Below are 18,587 nucleotides of genomic sequence, written 5' to 3' on the forward strand. Positions count from 1 at the left end.
TCATGGGTGCACCTCAGCCACGCTCAAGGTCCTAAACGACATCGTAACCGCCATCGATAAGAAACATTACTGTGCTGCCGTATTCATTGACCTGGCCAAAGCTTTTGACTCTGTTAATCACCACATCCTCATCGGCAGACTTAGTAGCCTTGGTTTCTCAAACGATTGCGTCGCCTGGTTCACCAACTACTTCTCTGACAGAGTTCAGTGTGTCAAATCGGAGGGCCTACTGTCTGGACCTCTGGCAGTCTCTATGGGGGTACCACAGGGTTCAATTCTTGGGCCAACTCTTTTCTCTGTATACATAAATGATGTCGCTCTTGCTGCTGGTGAATCTCTGATCCACCTCTACGCAGACGACACCATTCTGTATACTTCTGGCCCTTCTTTGGACACTGTGTTAACAACCCTCCAGACGAGCTTCAATGCCATTCAACTCTACTTCCGTGGTCTCCAACTGCTCCTAAACACAAGTAAAACTAAATGTATGCTCTTCAACCGATCGCTGCCTGCACCTGCCCGCCCATCCAGCATCACTTCTCTGGACGGTTCTAACTTAGAATTTGTGGACAACTACAAATACCTAGGTGTCTGGTTAGACTGTAAACTCTCCTTCCAGACTCACATCAATCATCTCCAATCCAAAGTGAAATCTAGAATTGGCTTCCTATTTCGCAACAAAGCATCCTTCACTCATGCTGCCAAACATACCCTCGTAAAACTGACCATCCTACCAATCCTCGACTTCGGCGATGTCATTTACAAAATAGCCTCCAATACCCTACTCAACAAGCTGGATGCAGTCTATCACAGTGCCATCCGTTTTGTCACCAAAGCCCCATATACAACCCACCACTGCGACCTGTATGCTCTCGTTGGCTGGCCTTCACTTCATCATCGTCGCCAAACACATTGGCTCCAGGTCATCTACAAGACCCTGCTAGGTAAAGTCCCCCCTTATCTCCGCTCACTGGTCACCATAGCAGCACCCACCTGTAGCACGCGCTCCAGCAGGTATATCTCTCTGGTCACCCCTAAAGCCAACTCCTCCTTTGGTCGTCTCTCCTTCCAGTTCTCAGCTGCCAATGACTGGAACGAACTACAAAAATCTCTAAAACTGGAAACACTTATCTCCCTCACTAGCTTTAAGCACCAGCTGTCAGAGCAGCTCACAGATCTCTGCACCTGTACATAGCCCATCTTTAATTGAGCCCAAACTACTACCTTTTCCCCTACTGTATTTATTTATTTTATTTATTTTGCTCCTTTGCACCATATTATTTATATTTATATTTTAACTTTTAACTTTCTTCAAACTACAAATCTACCATTCCAGTGTTTTTTTCTTGCCATACTTTATTTACTTTGCCACCATGGCATTTTTTTGCCTTTACCTCCATTATCTCACATCATTTGCTCACATTGTATATAGTCTTATTTTTTTTCTACTGCATCATTGATTGTATGTTGTTTTACTCCATGTGTAACTCTGTGTTTTTGTATGTTGTCGAACTGCTTTGCTTTATCTTGGCCAGGTCGCAATTGTAAATGAGAACTTGTTCTCAACTTGCCTACCTGGTTAAATAAAGGTGAAATAAAAATAAATAAAATAAATACAGCCCTATTCCCTATATAGTGCACTACTTTATACTACAGCCCTATTCCCTATATAGTGCACTACTTTATACTACAGCCCTATTCCCTATATAGTGCACTACTTTATACTACAGCCCTATTCCTTATATAGTACACTACTTTTGACCAGGGCCCATAGGAATTTGGTAAAAAGTAGTGCACTATGTACGGAAAAGTGTCCCATTTGGGATGCGGACACGGCTGGAGAGCGTTTATTGTAATTATACTTAGTGCATTATAATGGAGTGTGTGTGTGTGGCTCAATGGCAACATATTCCCTATATCGTGCACTACTTTTAAATAGAGCCCTATGTCCCCTGGTCAAAAGCAATGCATTATAAAGGGAATAGAGTTCCATTTTGGGACACGTCTGGAGGCAGGGAGGGACTGGATCAGAACTGCCCACCAGGGTCTTCTTGTGGGACACGTCTGGAGGCAGGGAGGGACTGGATCAGAACTGCCCACCAGGGTCTTCTTGTGGGACACGTCTGGAGGCAGGGAGGGACTGGATCAGAACTGCCCACCAGGGTCTTCTTGTTGTAAACTATTAAGTATTTTAAGTATCCAGTAGTTTTCACAACATGGATTAAACAACTGTATTTCATACTGGACTCTCATGGAGCACGAGCCATCAGATCAGACAGACCAAGTACTATACACTGGGATGCTAAACATTAGGAACACCTGCTCTTTCAATGACTTAGACTGACCAGGTGAATCCAGGTGAATCTAGCTATCTACCTACTGTGGACAGATCTCTGCTTTACTGGGAGAGTTATGGTCACTAAGATGTCCGACGTATTCATCACACATGGCTGCTCTTTCTATGACAGACTGATCAGGTGAATCCAGGTGAAATCTATGATCCCTTATTGATGTCACCTGTTAAATCCACTTCAATCAGTGTAGATGAAGGGGGAGGAGACGGGTTAAAGAAGGATTGAGACATTGATTATGTATTTGTGCCATTCGGAATACAAACGATTTAAGTGCTTTTGAACGTGGTATGGGTAGTAAGTTCCAGGTGCACCGGCACTTGTGTCAAGAACTGCAACGCTGCTGGGTTTTTCACCCTCAACAGTTTCCTGCGTGGATCAAGAATGGTCCCTGGAAGGGTAGAATTACTAGCTCACTCTCTCGTTGAGGTCAACCCACTACCGTGCTGCTTTGACTACACCGAATGTCCTATCTTCACTACTTGTCAGTTGAGAACCGTGCTCTTGTTTGTTGCAAGACTAACGAGGCACTAGCTTATCTTTGGCTAACATTGTGCTAACGATGACACAACTGTGGTACTGTAGGCCTGATCACAGACAACGATGAGACAGCCTATAGGGTGGTGGTCAGAGACCTGGCCGTGTGATGCCAGGACAACAACCTCTCCCTCAACGGGATCAAGACAAAGGAGATGATTGTGGACTACAGGAAAATGAGGACCGAGCACGCCCCCATTCTCATCGGGGAGGCAGGTAGCCTAGTGGTTAGAGCGTTGGGCCAGTAACTGAAAGGTTACTGGATTGAATCCCCGAGCTGACAAGGTAAAAATCTGTCGTTCTGCCCCTGAACAAGGTTAAATAAATGTTAAGTAAAAAATTGACGGGGAGCAGGTTGAGAGCTTCAAGTTCCTCGGTGTCCACATCACCAACAAACTACAATGGTCCAAACACACCAAGACAGTCGTAAAGAGGGCACGACAAAGCCTATTCCCCCTCAGGAGACTGACAATATTTGTCATGGGTCCTCAGATCCTCAAAAGATTCTACAGGTGCACCATCGAGAGCATCCTAACTGGTTGCATCACCGCCTGGTATGGCAACTGCTTGGCTTCTGACTGCAAGGCACTACAGAGGGTAGTGTGAACGGCCCAGTACATCACTGGGACCAAGCTTCCTGCCATCCAGGACCTCTATACCAGGCGGTGTCAGAGGAAGGCCCTAAAGATTGCCAAAGACTCCAGCCACCCAGGTCATAGACTGTTCTCTCTGCTACCGCACGGCAAGCGGTACCGGCGCACCAAGTCTACGTCCAAAAGGTTTTTTAACAGCTTCTACCCCCAAGCCATAAGACTCCTGAACATCTAATCAAAGGGCTACCCAGACCCCTCTTTTACGCTGCTGCTACTCTCTGTTTATTATCTATCCATAGTCACTTTAACTCTACCTACATGTACATATTACCTCAATTACCTTGACTAACCGGTGCCCCCGCACATTGACTCTGTACCGGTACCCCTGTATATAGCCTCACTTGTTATTTTAATGCTGCTGTTTAATTATTTGTTACTTTTATTTTCTATGTTTTACTTAACACTTATTTTTCTTAAAACTGTATTGTTGGTTAAGGGCTTGTAAGTCAGAATTTCACTGTGAGGTCTACTACACCTGTTGTAGTCAGCCTTTCTCTGTAAGGTCTACTACACCTGTTGTATTCAGAATTTCACTGTGAGGTCTACCTACACCTGTTGTATTCAGCATTTCACTGTGAGGTCTACTACACCTGTTGTATTCAGCATTTCACTGTGAGGTCTACTACACCTGTTGTATTCAGCATTTCACTGTGAGGTCTACTACACCTGTTGTATTCAGCATTTCACTGTGAGGTCTACTACACCTGTTGTATTCAGCATTTCACTGTAAGGTCTACTACACCTGTTGTATTCAGCATTTCACTGTGAGGTCTACTACACCTGTTGTATTCAGCATTTCACTGTAAGGTCTACACCTGTTGTATTCAGCATTTCACTGTGAGGTCTACTACACCTGTTGTATTCAGCATTTCACTGTGAGGTCTACTACACCTGTTGTATTCAGCATTTCACTGTAAGGTCTACTACACCTGTTGTATTCAGCATTTCACTGTAAGGTCTACTACACCTGTTGTATTCAGCATTTCACTGTAAGGTCTACTACACCTGTTGTATTCAGCATTTCACTGTAAGGTCTACTACACCTGTTGTATTAAGCATTTCACTGTGAGGTCTACTACACCTGTTGTATTCAGCATTTCACTGTGAGGTCTACTACACCTGTTGTATTCAGCATTTCACTGTAAGGTCTACTACACCTGTTGTATTCAGCATTTCACTGTAAGGTCTACTACACCTGTTGTATTCAGCATTTCACTGTAAGGTCTACTACACCTGTTGTATTCGAGGGCATGTGACAAATAACATTTAATTTGATTTGTGTGAAGTTAGTCACACCCTCTCTTTAGTGAAGTTGACTAAATGCTTCTCCTTTCTGATTGGTCTGAAGGACTCTCTTGGCCCTGGGTTGCCACGTGGGGTTGGCTGATGAGCACGCCGTGGAGAAGGTGAAGAACCTCAAGCTCTCCGCCACGTGAGTCACTTTCCTCACTTCAGTCGTTCTGTACCGTCTTATTACACAACAGTTAGTACCTGCTGTATGTTCTCCAGCCTCTGCTGCTCGTAGCTAAGATTGACGTCTCTGCTCATAGCTGTCTACCTCCGCCAAGTGCAATGTCAACAACTGTGCAAATGACTGCTAGTGTGTTGGATGTACTGGTACACATTTCAGTTTAAGTGCATATTTTGCCTTAGCTTGTGCCTTACCTGCTCTTTTTCTGTTTTAACCTAGCCCTTTACCATGTGGATGTCTGTTTTAATTTTTTAACCTAGTCCTTTACCAGATGGGTGTCTGTTTTAACCTAGTCCTTTACCAGATGGATGTCTGTTTTAATGTTTTAACCTAGTCCTTTATCAGATGGGTGTCTGTTTTAACCTAGTCCTTTATCAGATGGGTGTCTGTTTTAACCTAGTCCTTTACCAGATGGGTGTCTGTTTTAATGTTTTAACCTAGTCCTTTACCAGATGGAGGCCTGTTTTAATGTTTTAACCTAGTCCTTTACCAGATGGATGTCTGTTTTAATGTTTTAACCTAGTCCTTTACCAGATGGGTGTCTGTTTTAATGTTTTAACCTAGTCCTTTATCAGATGGGTGTCTGTTTTAACCTAGTCCTTTATCAGATGGATGTCTGTTTTAATGTTTTAACCTAGTCCTTTACCAGATGGGTGTCTGTTTTAATGTTTTAACCAGTCCTTTACCAGATGGGTGTCTGTTTTAATGTTTTAACCTAGTCCTTTACCAGATGGGTGTCTGTTTTAATGTTTTAACCTAGTCCTTTACCAGATGGGTGTCTGTTTTAATGTTTTAACCTAGTCCTTTACCAGATGGGTGTCTGTTTTAATGTTTTAACCTAGTCCTTTACCAGATGGGTGTCTGTTTTAACCTAGTCCTTTACCAGATGGGTGTCTGTTTTAACCTAGTCCTTTACCAGATGGGTGTCTGTTTTAATGTTTTAACCTAGTCCTTTACCAGATGGATGTCTGTTTTAATGTTTTAACCTAGTCCTTTACCAGATGGGTGTCTGTTTTAACCTAGTCCTTTACCAGATGGGTGTCTGTTTTAATGTTTTAACCTAGTCCTTTACCAGATGGGTGTCTGTTTTAACCTAGTCCTTTACCAGATGGGTGTCTGTTTTAATGTTTTAACCTAGTCCTTTACCAGATGGGTGTCTGTTTTAATGTTTTAACCTAGTCCTTTACCAGATGGAGGCCTGTTTTAATGTTTTAACCTAGTCCTTTACCAGATGGATGTCTGTTTTAATGTTTTAACCTAGTCCTTTACTAGATGGGTGTCTGTTTTAACCTAGTCCTTTACCAGATGGGTGTCTGTTTTAACCTAGTCCTTTACCAGATGGGTGTCTGTTTTAACCTTTACCAGATGGGTAAACATTTTCATGCCAAACTGTTTTTCTTCCATCCAACAGCGTCTCCCCAGACTAATGTTTTCTCTCTCTCTATGTGTACCTGCCTCCTCTCTGGTCCAGTTATGAGCTGTCTAGTGGCTACAAGCCTGCTCCTATGGACCTGGGCCACATCAAGCTAGCCTCTACCCAGGAGGCCATGGTGGACAAGCTGGCGGAGAACGCTCACAATGTGTGGGCCAGGGATCGCATACGCCAGGGCTGGACCTACGGCATCCAGCAGGTGTGTCACCCAAAGGTGTGTGTGTTTGTGTGTGCAGCCGGGCTGCAGCGGTGGTGGTGGTGGTGAGGGTGTTGACCAGGGTGCTGAAACAGCTCACCAACCCCTCTAATGGAAAATGTCTAAGACCCCTTGGCATCTTTAATGGGCCCAACTACAGAGGTGCTGCTGTAACTAGAACTATCATCACCTGGAGGTGTGTCTGGAGTTTCCCTGCTCTGCCTGTCAGCTCAAGTTAACCTTAGTTTAGTACAGACTACAGGCTAGACTACAGACTAGACTACAGACTATAATACAGACTACAGACTAGACTACAGACTACAGACTACAGACTAGACTACAGACTACAGACTAGACTACAGACTACAGACTAGACTACAGACTACAGACTAGACTACAGAGTACAGACTATACTACAGACTACAGGCTAGACTACAGACTAGACTACAGACTACAGACTACAGACTAGACTACAGACTACAGGCTATACTACAGACTACAGGCTAGACTACAGACTACAGACTAGACTACAGACTACAGACTATACTACAGACTACAGACTAGACTACAGACTACAGACTATACTACAGACTACAGACTATACTACAGACTATACAACAGACTACAGACTACACTACAGACTACAGACTATACTACAGACTACAGACTAGACTACAGACTACAGGCTATACTACAGACTACAGCCTATACTACAGACTACAGACTAGACTACAGACTACAGACTACAGGCTAGACTACAGACTAGACTACAGACTACAGGCTATACTACAGACTACAGACTATACTACAGACTATATTACAGACTACAGGCTAGACTACAGACTACAGGATGGACTACAGTCTACAGACTAGACTACAGGTTGGAGAGTGGTGGGTGGAGGGAGAGTGGTAGGAGAGGCGATGGACGGAGGAAGGGCTGAATGGAAGAGGAGGGAGAGGGGATGACTGGTAGGGCTGCTACATGGAGAGGGGATGACTGGTAGGGCTGCTACATGGAGGAAGAAGAGGGGATGACTGGTAGGGCTGCTACATGGAGGATGGAGAGGGGATGACTGGTAGGGCTGCTACATGGAGGATGGAGAGGGGATGACTGGTAGGGCTGCTACATGGAGGAAGGAGAGGGGATGACTGGTAGGGCTGCTACATGGAGAGGGGATGACTGGTAGGGCTGCTACATGGAGAGGGGATGACTGGTAGGGCTGCTACATGGAGGAAGGAGAGGGATGACTGGTAGGACTGCTACATGGAGAGGGGATGACTGGTAGGGCTGCTACATGGAGAGGGGATGACTGGTAGGGCTGCTACATGGAGGAAGGAGAGGGGATGACTGGTAGGGCTGCTACATGGAGGAAGGAGAGGGGATGACTGGTAGGACTGCTACATGGAGAGGGGATGACTGGTAGGGCTGCTACATGGAGGATGGAGAGGGGATGACTGGTAGGGCTGCTACATGGAGAGGGGATGACTGGTAGGGCTGCTACATGGAGAGGGGATGACTGGTAGGGCTGCTACATGGAGGAAGGAGAGGGGATGACTGGTAGGGCTGCTACATGGAGGATGGAGAGGGGATGACTGGTAGGGCTGCTACATGGAGGATGGAGAGGGGATGACTGGTAGGGCTGCTACATGGAGGAAGGAGAGGGGATGACTGGTAGGGCTGCTACATGGAGGATGGAGAGGGGATGACTGGTAGGGCTGCTACATGGAGAGGGGATGACTGGTAGGGCTGCTACATGGAGGAAGAAGAGGGGATGACTGGTAGGGCTGCTACATGGAGGATGGAGAGGGGATGACTGGTAGGGCTGCTACATGGAGAGGGGATGACTGGTAGGGCTGCTACATGGAGGATGGAGAGGGGATGACTGGTAGGGCTGCTACATGGAGGATGGAGAGGGGATGACTGGTAGGGCTGCTACATGGAGGAAGGAGAGGGGATGACTGGTACGGCTGCTACATGGAGAGGGGATGACTGGTAGGGCTGCTACATGGAGAGGGGATGACTGGTAGGGCTGCTACATGGAGGAAGGAGAGGGGATGACTGGTAGGGCTGCTACATGGAGAGGGGATGACTGGTAGGGCTGCTACATGGAGGAAGGAGAGGGGATGACTGGTAGGGCTGCTACATGGAGAGGGGATGACTGGTAGGGCTGCTACATGGAGGATGGAGAGGGGATGACTGGTAGGGCTGCTACATGGAGGATGGAGAGGGGATGACTGGTAGGGCTGCTACATGGAGGATGGAGAGGGGATGACTGGTAGGGCTGCTACATGGAGGATGGAGAGGGGATGACTGGTAGGGCTGCTACATGGAGGATGGAGAGGGGATGACTGGTAGGGCTGCTACATGGAGGAAGGAGAGGGGATGACTGGTAGGGCTGCTACATGGAGGATGGAGAGGGGATGACTGGTAGGGCTGCTACATGGAGAGGGGATGACTGGTAGGGCTGCTACATGGAGGATGGAGAGGGGATGACTGGTAGGGCTGCTACATGGAGAGGGGATGACTGGTAGGGCTGCTACATGGAGGATGGAGAGGGGATGACTGGTAGGGCTGCTACATGGAGGATGGAGAGGGGATGACTGGTAGGGCTGCTACATGGAGAGGGGATGACTGGTAGGGCTGCTACATGGAGGATGGAGAGGGGATGACTGGTAGGGCTGCTACATGGAGAGGGGATGACTGGTAGGGCTGCTACATGGAGAGGGGATGACTGGTAGGGCTGCTACATGGAGGAAGGAGAGGGGATGACTGGTAGGGCTGCTACATGGAGGAAGAAGAGGGGATGACTGGTAGGGCTGCTACATGGAGGATGGAGAGGGGATGACTGGTAGGGCTGCTACATGGAGAGGGGATGACTGGTAGGGCTGCTACATGGAGGATGGAGAGGGGATGACTGGTAGGGCTGCTACATGGAGGAAGGAGAGGGGATGACTGGTAGGGCTGCTACATGGAGAGGGGATGACTGGTAGGGCTGCTACATGGAGGATGGAGAGGGGATGACTGGTAGGGCTGCTACATGGAGGAAGGAGAGGGGATGATGTGTAGGGCTGCTACATGGAGGATGGAGAGGGGATGACTGGTAGGGCTGCTACATGGAGAGGGGATGACTGGTAGGGCTGCTACATGGAGGATGGAGAGGGGATGACTGGTAGGGCTGCTACATGGAGAGGGGATGACTGGTAGGGCTGCTACATGGAGGATGGAGAGGGGATGACTGGTAGGGCTGCTACATGGAGGATGGAGAGGGGATGACTGGTAGGGCTGCTACATGGAGAGGGGATGACTGGTAGGGCTGCTACATGGAGGATGGAGAGGGGATGACTGGTAGGGCTGCTACATGGAGAGGGGATGACTGGTAGGGCTGCTACATGGAGAGGGGATGACTGGTAGGGCTGCTACATGGAGGAAGGAGAGGGGATGACTGGTAGGGCTGCTACATGGAGAGGGGATGACTGGTAGGGCTGCTACATGGAGAGGGGATGACTGGTAGGGCTGCTACATGGAGAGGGGATGACTGGTAGGGCTGCTACATGGAGGAAGGAGAGGGGATGACTGGTAGGGCTGCTACATGGAGGATGGAGAGGGGATGACTGGTAGGGCTGCTACATGGAGAGGGGATGACTGGTAGGGCTGCTACATGGAGGAAGGAGAGGGGATGACTGGTAGGGCTGCTACATGGAGAGGGGATGACTGGTAGAGCTGCTACATGGAGAGGGGATGACTGGTAGGGCTGCTACATGGAGGATGGAGAGGGGATGACTGGTAGGGCTGCTACATGGAGAGGGGATGACTGGTAGGGCTGCTACATGGAGGAGGGAGAGGGGATGACTGGTAGGGCTGCTACATGGAGGAAGGAGAGGGGATGACTGGTAGGGCTGCTACATGGAGAGGGGATGACTGGTAGGGCTGCTACATGGAGGATGGAGAGGGGATGACTGGTAGGGCTGCTACATGGAGAGGGGATGACTGGTAGGGCTGCTACATGGAGGATGGAGAGGGGATGACTGGTAGGGCTGCTACATGGAGGATGGAGAGGGGATGACTGGTAGGGCTGCTACATGGAGAGGGGATGACTGGTAGGGCTGCTACATGGAGGAAGGAGAGGGGATGACTGGTAGGGCTGCTACATGGAGAGGGGATGACTGGTAGGGCTGCTACATGGAGGAAGGAGAGGGGATGACTGGTAGGGCTGCTACATGGAGGATGGAGAGGGGATGACTGGTAGGGCTGCTACATGGAGAGGGGATGACTGGTAGGGCTGCTACATGGAGGAGGGAGAGGGGATGACTGGTAGGGCTGCTACATGGAGGATGGAGAGGGGATGACTGGTAGGACTGCTACATGGAGGATGGAGAGGGGATGACTGGTAGGGCTGCTACATGGAGGATGGAGAGGGGATGACTGGTAGGGCTGCTACATTGAGGAGGGAGAGGGGATGACTGGTAGGGCTGCTACATGGAGGAGGGAGAGGGGATGACTGGTAGTTCAGTGTGTTTATGAAGTCCTCCTCTTCTTTAGTTCAGTGTGTTTATGAAGTCCTCCTCTTCTTTAGTTCAGTGTGTTTATGAAGTCCTCCTCTTCTTTAGTTCAGCGTGTTTATGAAGTCCTCCTCTTCTTTAGTTCAGTGTGTTTATGAAGTCCTCCTCTTCTTTAGTTCAGTGTGTTTATGAAGTCCTCCTCTTCTTTAGTTCAGTGTGTTTATGAAGTCCTAACTATCTCCCCCTTCCTTGTGAAGGATGTGAAGAATCGTAGGAACCCACGCTTGGTTCCGTACACTCTGCTGGACGAGAGGACCAAGAAGTCCAACAAGGACAGTCTGAGGGAGGCTGTCCGCACTCTGCTGGGGTACGGATACAACCTGGAGGCTCCGGATCAGGACCACGGTACAGTCAAAGCACACACACACACCCCTCACCTCCTTTATGGTTCAGTCCAAACACTCTACCTCACACACCCCTCACCTCCTTCATGGTTCAGTCCAAACACTCTACCTCACACACCCCTCACCTCCTTCATGGTTCAGTCCAAACACTCTACCTCACACACCCCTCACCTCCTTCATGGTTCAGTCCAAACACTCTACCTCACACACCCCTCACCTCCTTCATGGTTCAGTCCAAACACTCTACCTCACACACCCCTCACCTCCTTCATGGTTCAGTCCAAACACTCTACCTCACACACCCCTCACCTCCTTCATGGTTCAGTCCAAACACTCTACCTCACACACCCCTCACCTCCTTCGTGGTTCAGTCCAAACACTACCTCACACACCCCTCACCACCTTCATGGTTCAGTCCAAACACTCTACCTCACACACCCCTCACCACCTTCATGGTTCAGTCCAAACACTACCTCACACACCCCTCACCTCCTTCATGGTTCAGTCCAAACTCTACCTCACACACCCCTCACCTCCTTTATGGTTCAGTCCAAACACTCTACCTCACACACCCCTCACCTCCTTCGTGGTTCAGTCCAAACTCTACCTCACACACCCCTCACCTCCTTTATGGTTCAGTCCAAACACTACCTCACACACCCCTCACCTTCTTTATGGTTCAGTCCAAACTCTACCTCACACACCCCTCACCTCCTTTATGGTTCAGTCCAAACACTCTACCTCACACACCCCTCACCTCCTTCATGGTTCAGTCCAAACACTCTACCTCACACACCCCTCACCTCCTTCATGGTTCAGTCCAAACACTCTACCTCACACACCCCTCACCTCCTTTATGGTTCAGTCCAAACACTCTACCTCACACACCCCTCACCTCCTTCATGGTTCAGTCCAAACACTCTACCTCACCTCCCTCCTCATCGGCGACCTGGATTTAATCCACTACCCCTGGCAGTGACAGTGCCCTTACTCTCCCTCATTCATCAACGACCAACTGCACATAAAACCCCACAGAGTCTCTTATATAACCCCGATGATGAATTGACCCACTAGTCTGTTCAGGAGGGCTTTTATGACGCACAATATTTTATACAAGGAGATGTTCTGTTTCCTCGTGGAATGATTGGATTTACTGTTCCATTGCAGGAGCATGCAGCAGTTGTCTGTATAAACACCCAGACATAGATCATTTTAATATAGGTTTTGCTGTGGCGCTAGCTGTGGCGCTAGCTGTGGAGATAGCTGTGGCGCTAGCTGTGGAGATAGCTGTGGCGCTAGCTGTGGAGATAGCTGTGGCGCTAGCTGTGGCGCTAGCTGTGGAGATAGCTGTGGAGATAGCTGTGGAGATAGCTGTGGTGCTAGCTTTGGAGATAGCTGTGGAGATAGCTGTGGAGATAGCTGTGGCGCTAGCTGTGGAGATAGCTGTGGCGCTAGCTGTGGAGGTACAGTGAGGGGAAAAAAGTATTTGATCCCCTGCTGATTTTGTACGTTTGCCCACTGATAAAGAAATTATAAGTCTATAATTTGAATAATGGTAGGTTTATTTGAACAGTGAGAGACAGAATAACAACAAAAAAATCCTGAAAAACGCATGTCAAAAAATGTTATAAAATGATTTGCATTTTAATGAGGGAAATAAGTATTTGACCCCTCTGCAAAACATGACTTAGTACTTGGTGGCAAAACCCTTGTTGGCAATCACAGAGGTCAGACATTTCTTGTAGTTGGCCACCAGGTTTGCACACATCTCAGGAGGGATTTTGTCCCACTCCTCTTTGCAGATCTTCTCCAAGTCATTCAGGTTTCGAGGCTGACGTTTGGCAACTCGAACCTTCAACTCCCTCCTTCATGGTTGCATCAAAATTAACTCCTCAAAATATTACTTTTTGTTTTGACTCAACCGGAGTCACTTTCTTTATATCCATGTTGTCTGCTCAGCAACCTTCTGAATGAACCTTTTGATTTGCTCTCATTGTCTGGCCCTGTTGTTTCAGTATTTCAGCAGACATCAGTAACATGTTGTCTGGCCCTGTTGTTTCAGCAGACATCAGTAAACATGTTGTCTGGCCCTGTTGTTTCAGCAGACATCAGTAACATGTTGTCTGGCCCTGTTGTTTTCAACAGACATCAGTAACATGTTGTCTGGCCCTGTTGTTTCAGCAGACATCAGTAACATGCTGTCTGGCCCTGTTGTTTCAGCAGACATCAGTAACATGTTGTCTGGCCCTGTTGTTTCAGCAGACATCAGTAAAATGTTATCTGGCCCTGTTGTTTCAGCAGACATCAGTAAACATGTTGTCTGGCCCTGTTGTTTCAGCAGACATCAGTAAACATGTTGTCTGGCCCTGTTGTTTCAGCAGCCAGAACAGACATCAGTAACATGTTATCTGGCCCTGTTGTTTCAGCAGACATCAGTAACATGTTGTCTGGCCCTGTTGTTTCAGCAGCCAGAGCAGACATCAGTAACATGTTATCTGGCCCTGTTGTTTCAGCAGACATCAGTAACATGTTATCTGGCCCTGTTATTTCAGCAGACATCAGTAAACATGCTGTCTGGCCCTGTTGTTTCAGCAGACATCAGTAACATGCTGTCTGGCCCTGTTGTTTCAGCAGACATCAGTAACATGTTGTCTGGCCCTGTTGTTTCAGCAGACATCAGTAAACATGTTGTCTGGCCCTGTTGTTTCAGCAGACATCAGTAACATGTTGTCTGGCCCTGTTGTTTCAGCAGACATCAGTAAAATGTTGTCTGGCCCTGTTGTTTCAGCAGCCAGAGCAGACATCAGTAACATGTTGTCTGGCCCTGTTGTTTCAGCAGCCAGAGCAGACATCAGTAACATGTTGTCTGGCCCTGTTGTTTCAGCAGACATCAGTAACATGTTGTCTGGCCCTGTTGTTTCAGCAGCCAGAGCAGACATCAGTAACATGTTGTCTGGCCCTGTTGTTTCAGCAGCCAGAGCAGACATCAGTAACATGTTGTCTGGCCCTGTTGTTTCAGCAGACATCAGTAACATGTTGTCTGGCCCTGTTGTTTCAGCAGACATCAGTAACATGTTGTCTGGCCCTGTTGTTTCAGCAGACATCAGTAACATGTTGTCTGGCCCTGTTGTTTCAGCAGCCAGAGCAGACATCAGTAACATGTCTGCTGAGCGGTTCCGTATCTTCCGAGCAGAGAAGACGTACAGCGTGAACGCCGGGAAGTGGTACTTTGAGTTTGAGGTGCTGACGTCAGGGGAGATGAGGGTGGGCTGGGCGCGGCCCGGCTGTCTACCTGACCAGGAGCTGGGCTCTGACCAACACGCTTTCGTCTTCGACGGATTCAAGGTGAGTCAGGAATTTCCAACACACACCAAAAAAAATCTGATTGATTTGATGTTTATTTGAGGTTAATTGAGGTTTATTAAAAGAAATGTTTCAACTTGTAGAAGAAGTTTACAACGTGGAGACCTTCATATGTGTACACAGTGCTATCAGAGCACCTTATTTACCCAGAAGGCCTTTCATCCTTCCTAGACTTTAGGGAACTTTTGCTATTTCCTTTTTGGCAACTTCTAGGAACTTGTTCATACCTAGTTTCCATGATAATCTATATATGGTCTTTAGTTGAGTTACAGACGTGCTTTTCAGCCTGTTATTCTCTCAGTCGTCAGGGGAAACCTGATTTGGGGATTTCTGGTACATCATCAAAAATAAAGCAATCACGTTTTTTGTTTTTTTTTGGACTCGTTCGGCGACGCCGACCTTGTGATGTTATTACGATGGTGTTGTGATGTCATTACGATGGTGTTGTGATGTCATTACGATGGTGTTGTGATGTCATTATGGGGTGTTGTGGTGTCATTATGGGGTGTTGTGGTGTCATTATGGGGTGTTGTGGTGTCATTATGGGGTGTTGTGATGTCATTATGGGGTGTTGTGATGTCATTATGGGGTGTTGTGATGTCATTATGGGGTGTTGTGGTGTCATTATGGGGTGTTGTGGTGTCATTATGGGGTGTTGTGATGTCATTATGGGGTGTTGTGATGTCATTATGGGGTGTTGTGGTGTCATTATGGGGTGTTGTGATGTCATTATGGGGTGTTGTGATGTCATTATGGGGTGTTGTGATGTCATTATGGGGTGTTGTGGTGTCATTATGGGGTGTTGTGATGTCATTATGGGGTGTTGTGATGTCATTATGGGGTGTTGTGGTGTCATTACGATGGTGTTGTGGTGTCATTATGGGGTGTTGTGGTGTCATTATGGGGTGTTGTGATGTCATTATGGGGTGTTGTGGTGTCATTATGGGGTGTTGTGATGTCATTACGATGGTGTTGTGATGTCATTATGGGGTGTTGTGATGTCATTACGATGGTGTTGTGGTGTCATTATGGGGTGTTGTGGTGTCATTATGGGGTGTTGTGGTGTCGTTATGGGGTGTTGTGATGTCATTATGGGGTGTTGTGATGTCATTATGGGGTGTTGTGATGTCATTATGGGGTGTTGTGATGTCATTATGGGGTGTTGTGATGTCATTATGGGGTGTTGTGGTGTCATTACGATGGTGTTGTGGTGTCATTATGGGGTGTTGTGATGTCATTATGGGGTGTTGTGGTGTCATTATGGGGTGTTGTGATGTCATTATGGGGTGTTGTGATGTCATTATGGGGTGTTGTGATGTCATTACGATGGTGTTGTGATGTCATTATGGGGTGTTGTGATGTCATTACGATGGTGTTGTGATGTCATTATGGGGTGTTGTGATGTCATTACGATGGTGTTGTGATGTCATTATGGGGTGTTGTGATGTCATTACGATGGTGTTATGATGTCGTTATGGGGTGTTGTGGTGTCATTATGGGGTGTTGTGGTGTCATTATGGGGTGTTATGATGTTGTTATGGGGTGTTGTGGTGTCATTATGGGGTGTTATGATGTCGTTATGGGGTGTTATGATGTCGTTATGGGGTGTTGTGGTGTCATTATGGGGTGTTGTGGTGTCATTATGGGGTGTTGTGGTGTCATTATGGGGTGTTATGATGTCGTTATGGGGTGTTGTGGTGTCATTATGGGGTGTTGTGGTGTCATTATGGGGTGTTATGATGTCGTTATGGGGTGTTGTGGTGTCATTATGGGGTGTTGTGGTGTCATTATGGGGTGTTATGATGTCGTTATGGGGTGTTGTGTGTAAATTGGTGAGAAAAAAAAATCTATTTAACACAACAAAATACGGAATAAGTCAAGGGGTATGAATACTTCCTGAATGCACTGTATTTGCAACAACAACAACGACAACAGTGATCACATGACTTTTAAAATAACCCACTGGGCACAAACTGGTTGAATCAACGTTGTTTCCACATTATTCAACCAAGACATCTGATTGGATTAGCAAGAAGCCATCAATGATATGTCTCCCCCCCCCCACCCCCCCCCCACCCAACCTTTAGCCTCGTTCCTATGACATGGTGAATTCTCCTGTTGAATTCACGTTCGTTGACAACTCATCCACATTTCTTTTGAAACTAGACGTTGAACTGACGTCTGGCCCTTACCTTAATAAAACACTATAAGCAACTTACTAAACACCTTATAAACACCTTATAAGCAACTTATAAACACCTTATAAACACCTTATAAGCAACTTATAAACACCTTATAAACACCTTATAAGCAACTTATAAACACCTTATAAACACCTTATAAACACCTTATAAGCAACTTATAAACACCTTATAAACACCTTATAAGCAACTTATAAACACCTTGTAAACACCTTATAAACACCTTATAAGCAACTTATAAACACCTTGTAAACACCTTATAAACACCTTATAAGCACCTTATAAACACCTTATAAACACCTTATAAACACCTTATAAACTGCCCAAGCACCAAAAACCCCTATTGTTTTGACAAGTGGTAATAAATCACTCATATTGATTAGGAGAGCTGGTAGAGGAGAGCTGGTAGAGGAGAGCTGGTAGAGGAGAGCTGGTAGAAGACAGCTGGTAGAGGAGAGCTGGTAGAGGAGAGCTGGTAGAGGAGAGCTGGTAGAAGACAGCTGGTAGAAGACAGCTGGTAGAGGAGAGCTGGTAGAGGAGAGCTGGTAGAGGAGAGCTGGTAGAAGACAGCTGGTAGAAGACAGCTGGTAGAGGAGAGCTGGTAGAGGAGAGCTGGTAGAGGAGAGCTGGTAGAGGGGAGCTGGTAGAGGAGAGCTGGTAGAGGACAGCTGGTAGAGGAGAGCTGGTAGAGGAGAGCTGGTAGAAGACAGCTGGTAGAGGAGAGCTGGTAGAGGAGAGCTGGTAGAAGACAGCTGGTAGAGGAGAGCTGGTAGAGGAGAGCTGGTAGAGGAGAGCTGGTAGAGGAGAGCTGGTAGAGGAGAGCTGGTAGAAGACAGCTGGTAGAGGAGAGCTGGTAGAGGAGAGCTGGTAGAAGACAGCTGGTAGAGGAGAGCTGGTAGAGGAGAGCTGGTAGAGGAGAGCTGGTAGAGGAGAGCTGGTAGAAGACAGCTGGTAGAAGACAGCTGGTAGAGGAGAGCTGGTAGAGGAGAGCTGGTAGAGGAGAGCTGGTAGAAGACAGCTGGTAGAAGAGACAGCTGGTAGAGGAGAGCTGGTAGAGGAGAGCTGGTAGAGGAGAGATGGTAGAGGGGAGCTGGTAGAGGAGAGCTGGTAGAGGACAGCTGGTAGAGGAGAGCTGGTAGAGGAGAGCTGGTAGAAGACAGCTGGTAGAGGAGAGCTGGTAGAGGAGAGCTGGTAGAAGACAGCTGGTAGAGGAGAGCTGGTAGAGGAGAGCTGGTAGAGGAGAGCTGGTAGAGGAGAGCTGGTAGAAGACAGCTGGTAGAGGAGAGCTGGTAGAGGAGAGCTGGTAGAAGACAGCTGGTAGAGGAGAGCTGGTAGAGGAGAGCTGGTAGAGGAGAGCTGGTAGAGGAGAGCTGGTAGAGGAGAGCTGGTAGAGGACAGCTGGTAGAGGAGAGCTGGTAGAGGAGAGCTGGTAGAAGACAGCTGGTAGAGGAGAGCTGGTAGAGGAGAGCTGGTAGAGGA

General features: G+C 47.6%; 1 protein-coding gene across 1 annotated transcript in view; it reads left to right on the forward strand.

The window, feature by feature from the left end:
• LOC115190095 (ryanodine receptor 2) overlaps positions 1-18,587 on the forward strand; it is a 222,833-nt gene that overhangs the window by 67,919 nt on the left and 136,327 nt on the right. The window contains exons 16-19 of the mRNA XM_029748570.1: positions 4,890-4,973; positions 6,484-6,643; positions 11,398-11,545; positions 14,681-14,889. Coding sequence (XP_029604430.1) covers positions 4,890-4,973; positions 6,484-6,643; positions 11,398-11,545; positions 14,681-14,889 — 601 coding nt within the window. The remainder of the gene's footprint in view (positions 1-4,889; positions 4,974-6,483; positions 6,644-11,397; positions 11,546-14,680; positions 14,890-18,587) is intronic.

Source organism: Salmo trutta, unplaced genomic scaffold (assembly GCF_901001165.1).
Source record: "Salmo trutta unplaced genomic scaffold, fSalTru1.1, whole genome shotgun sequence".
Classification (NCBI taxonomy): Eukaryota; Metazoa; Chordata; class Actinopteri; order Salmoniformes; family Salmonidae; genus Salmo; species Salmo trutta.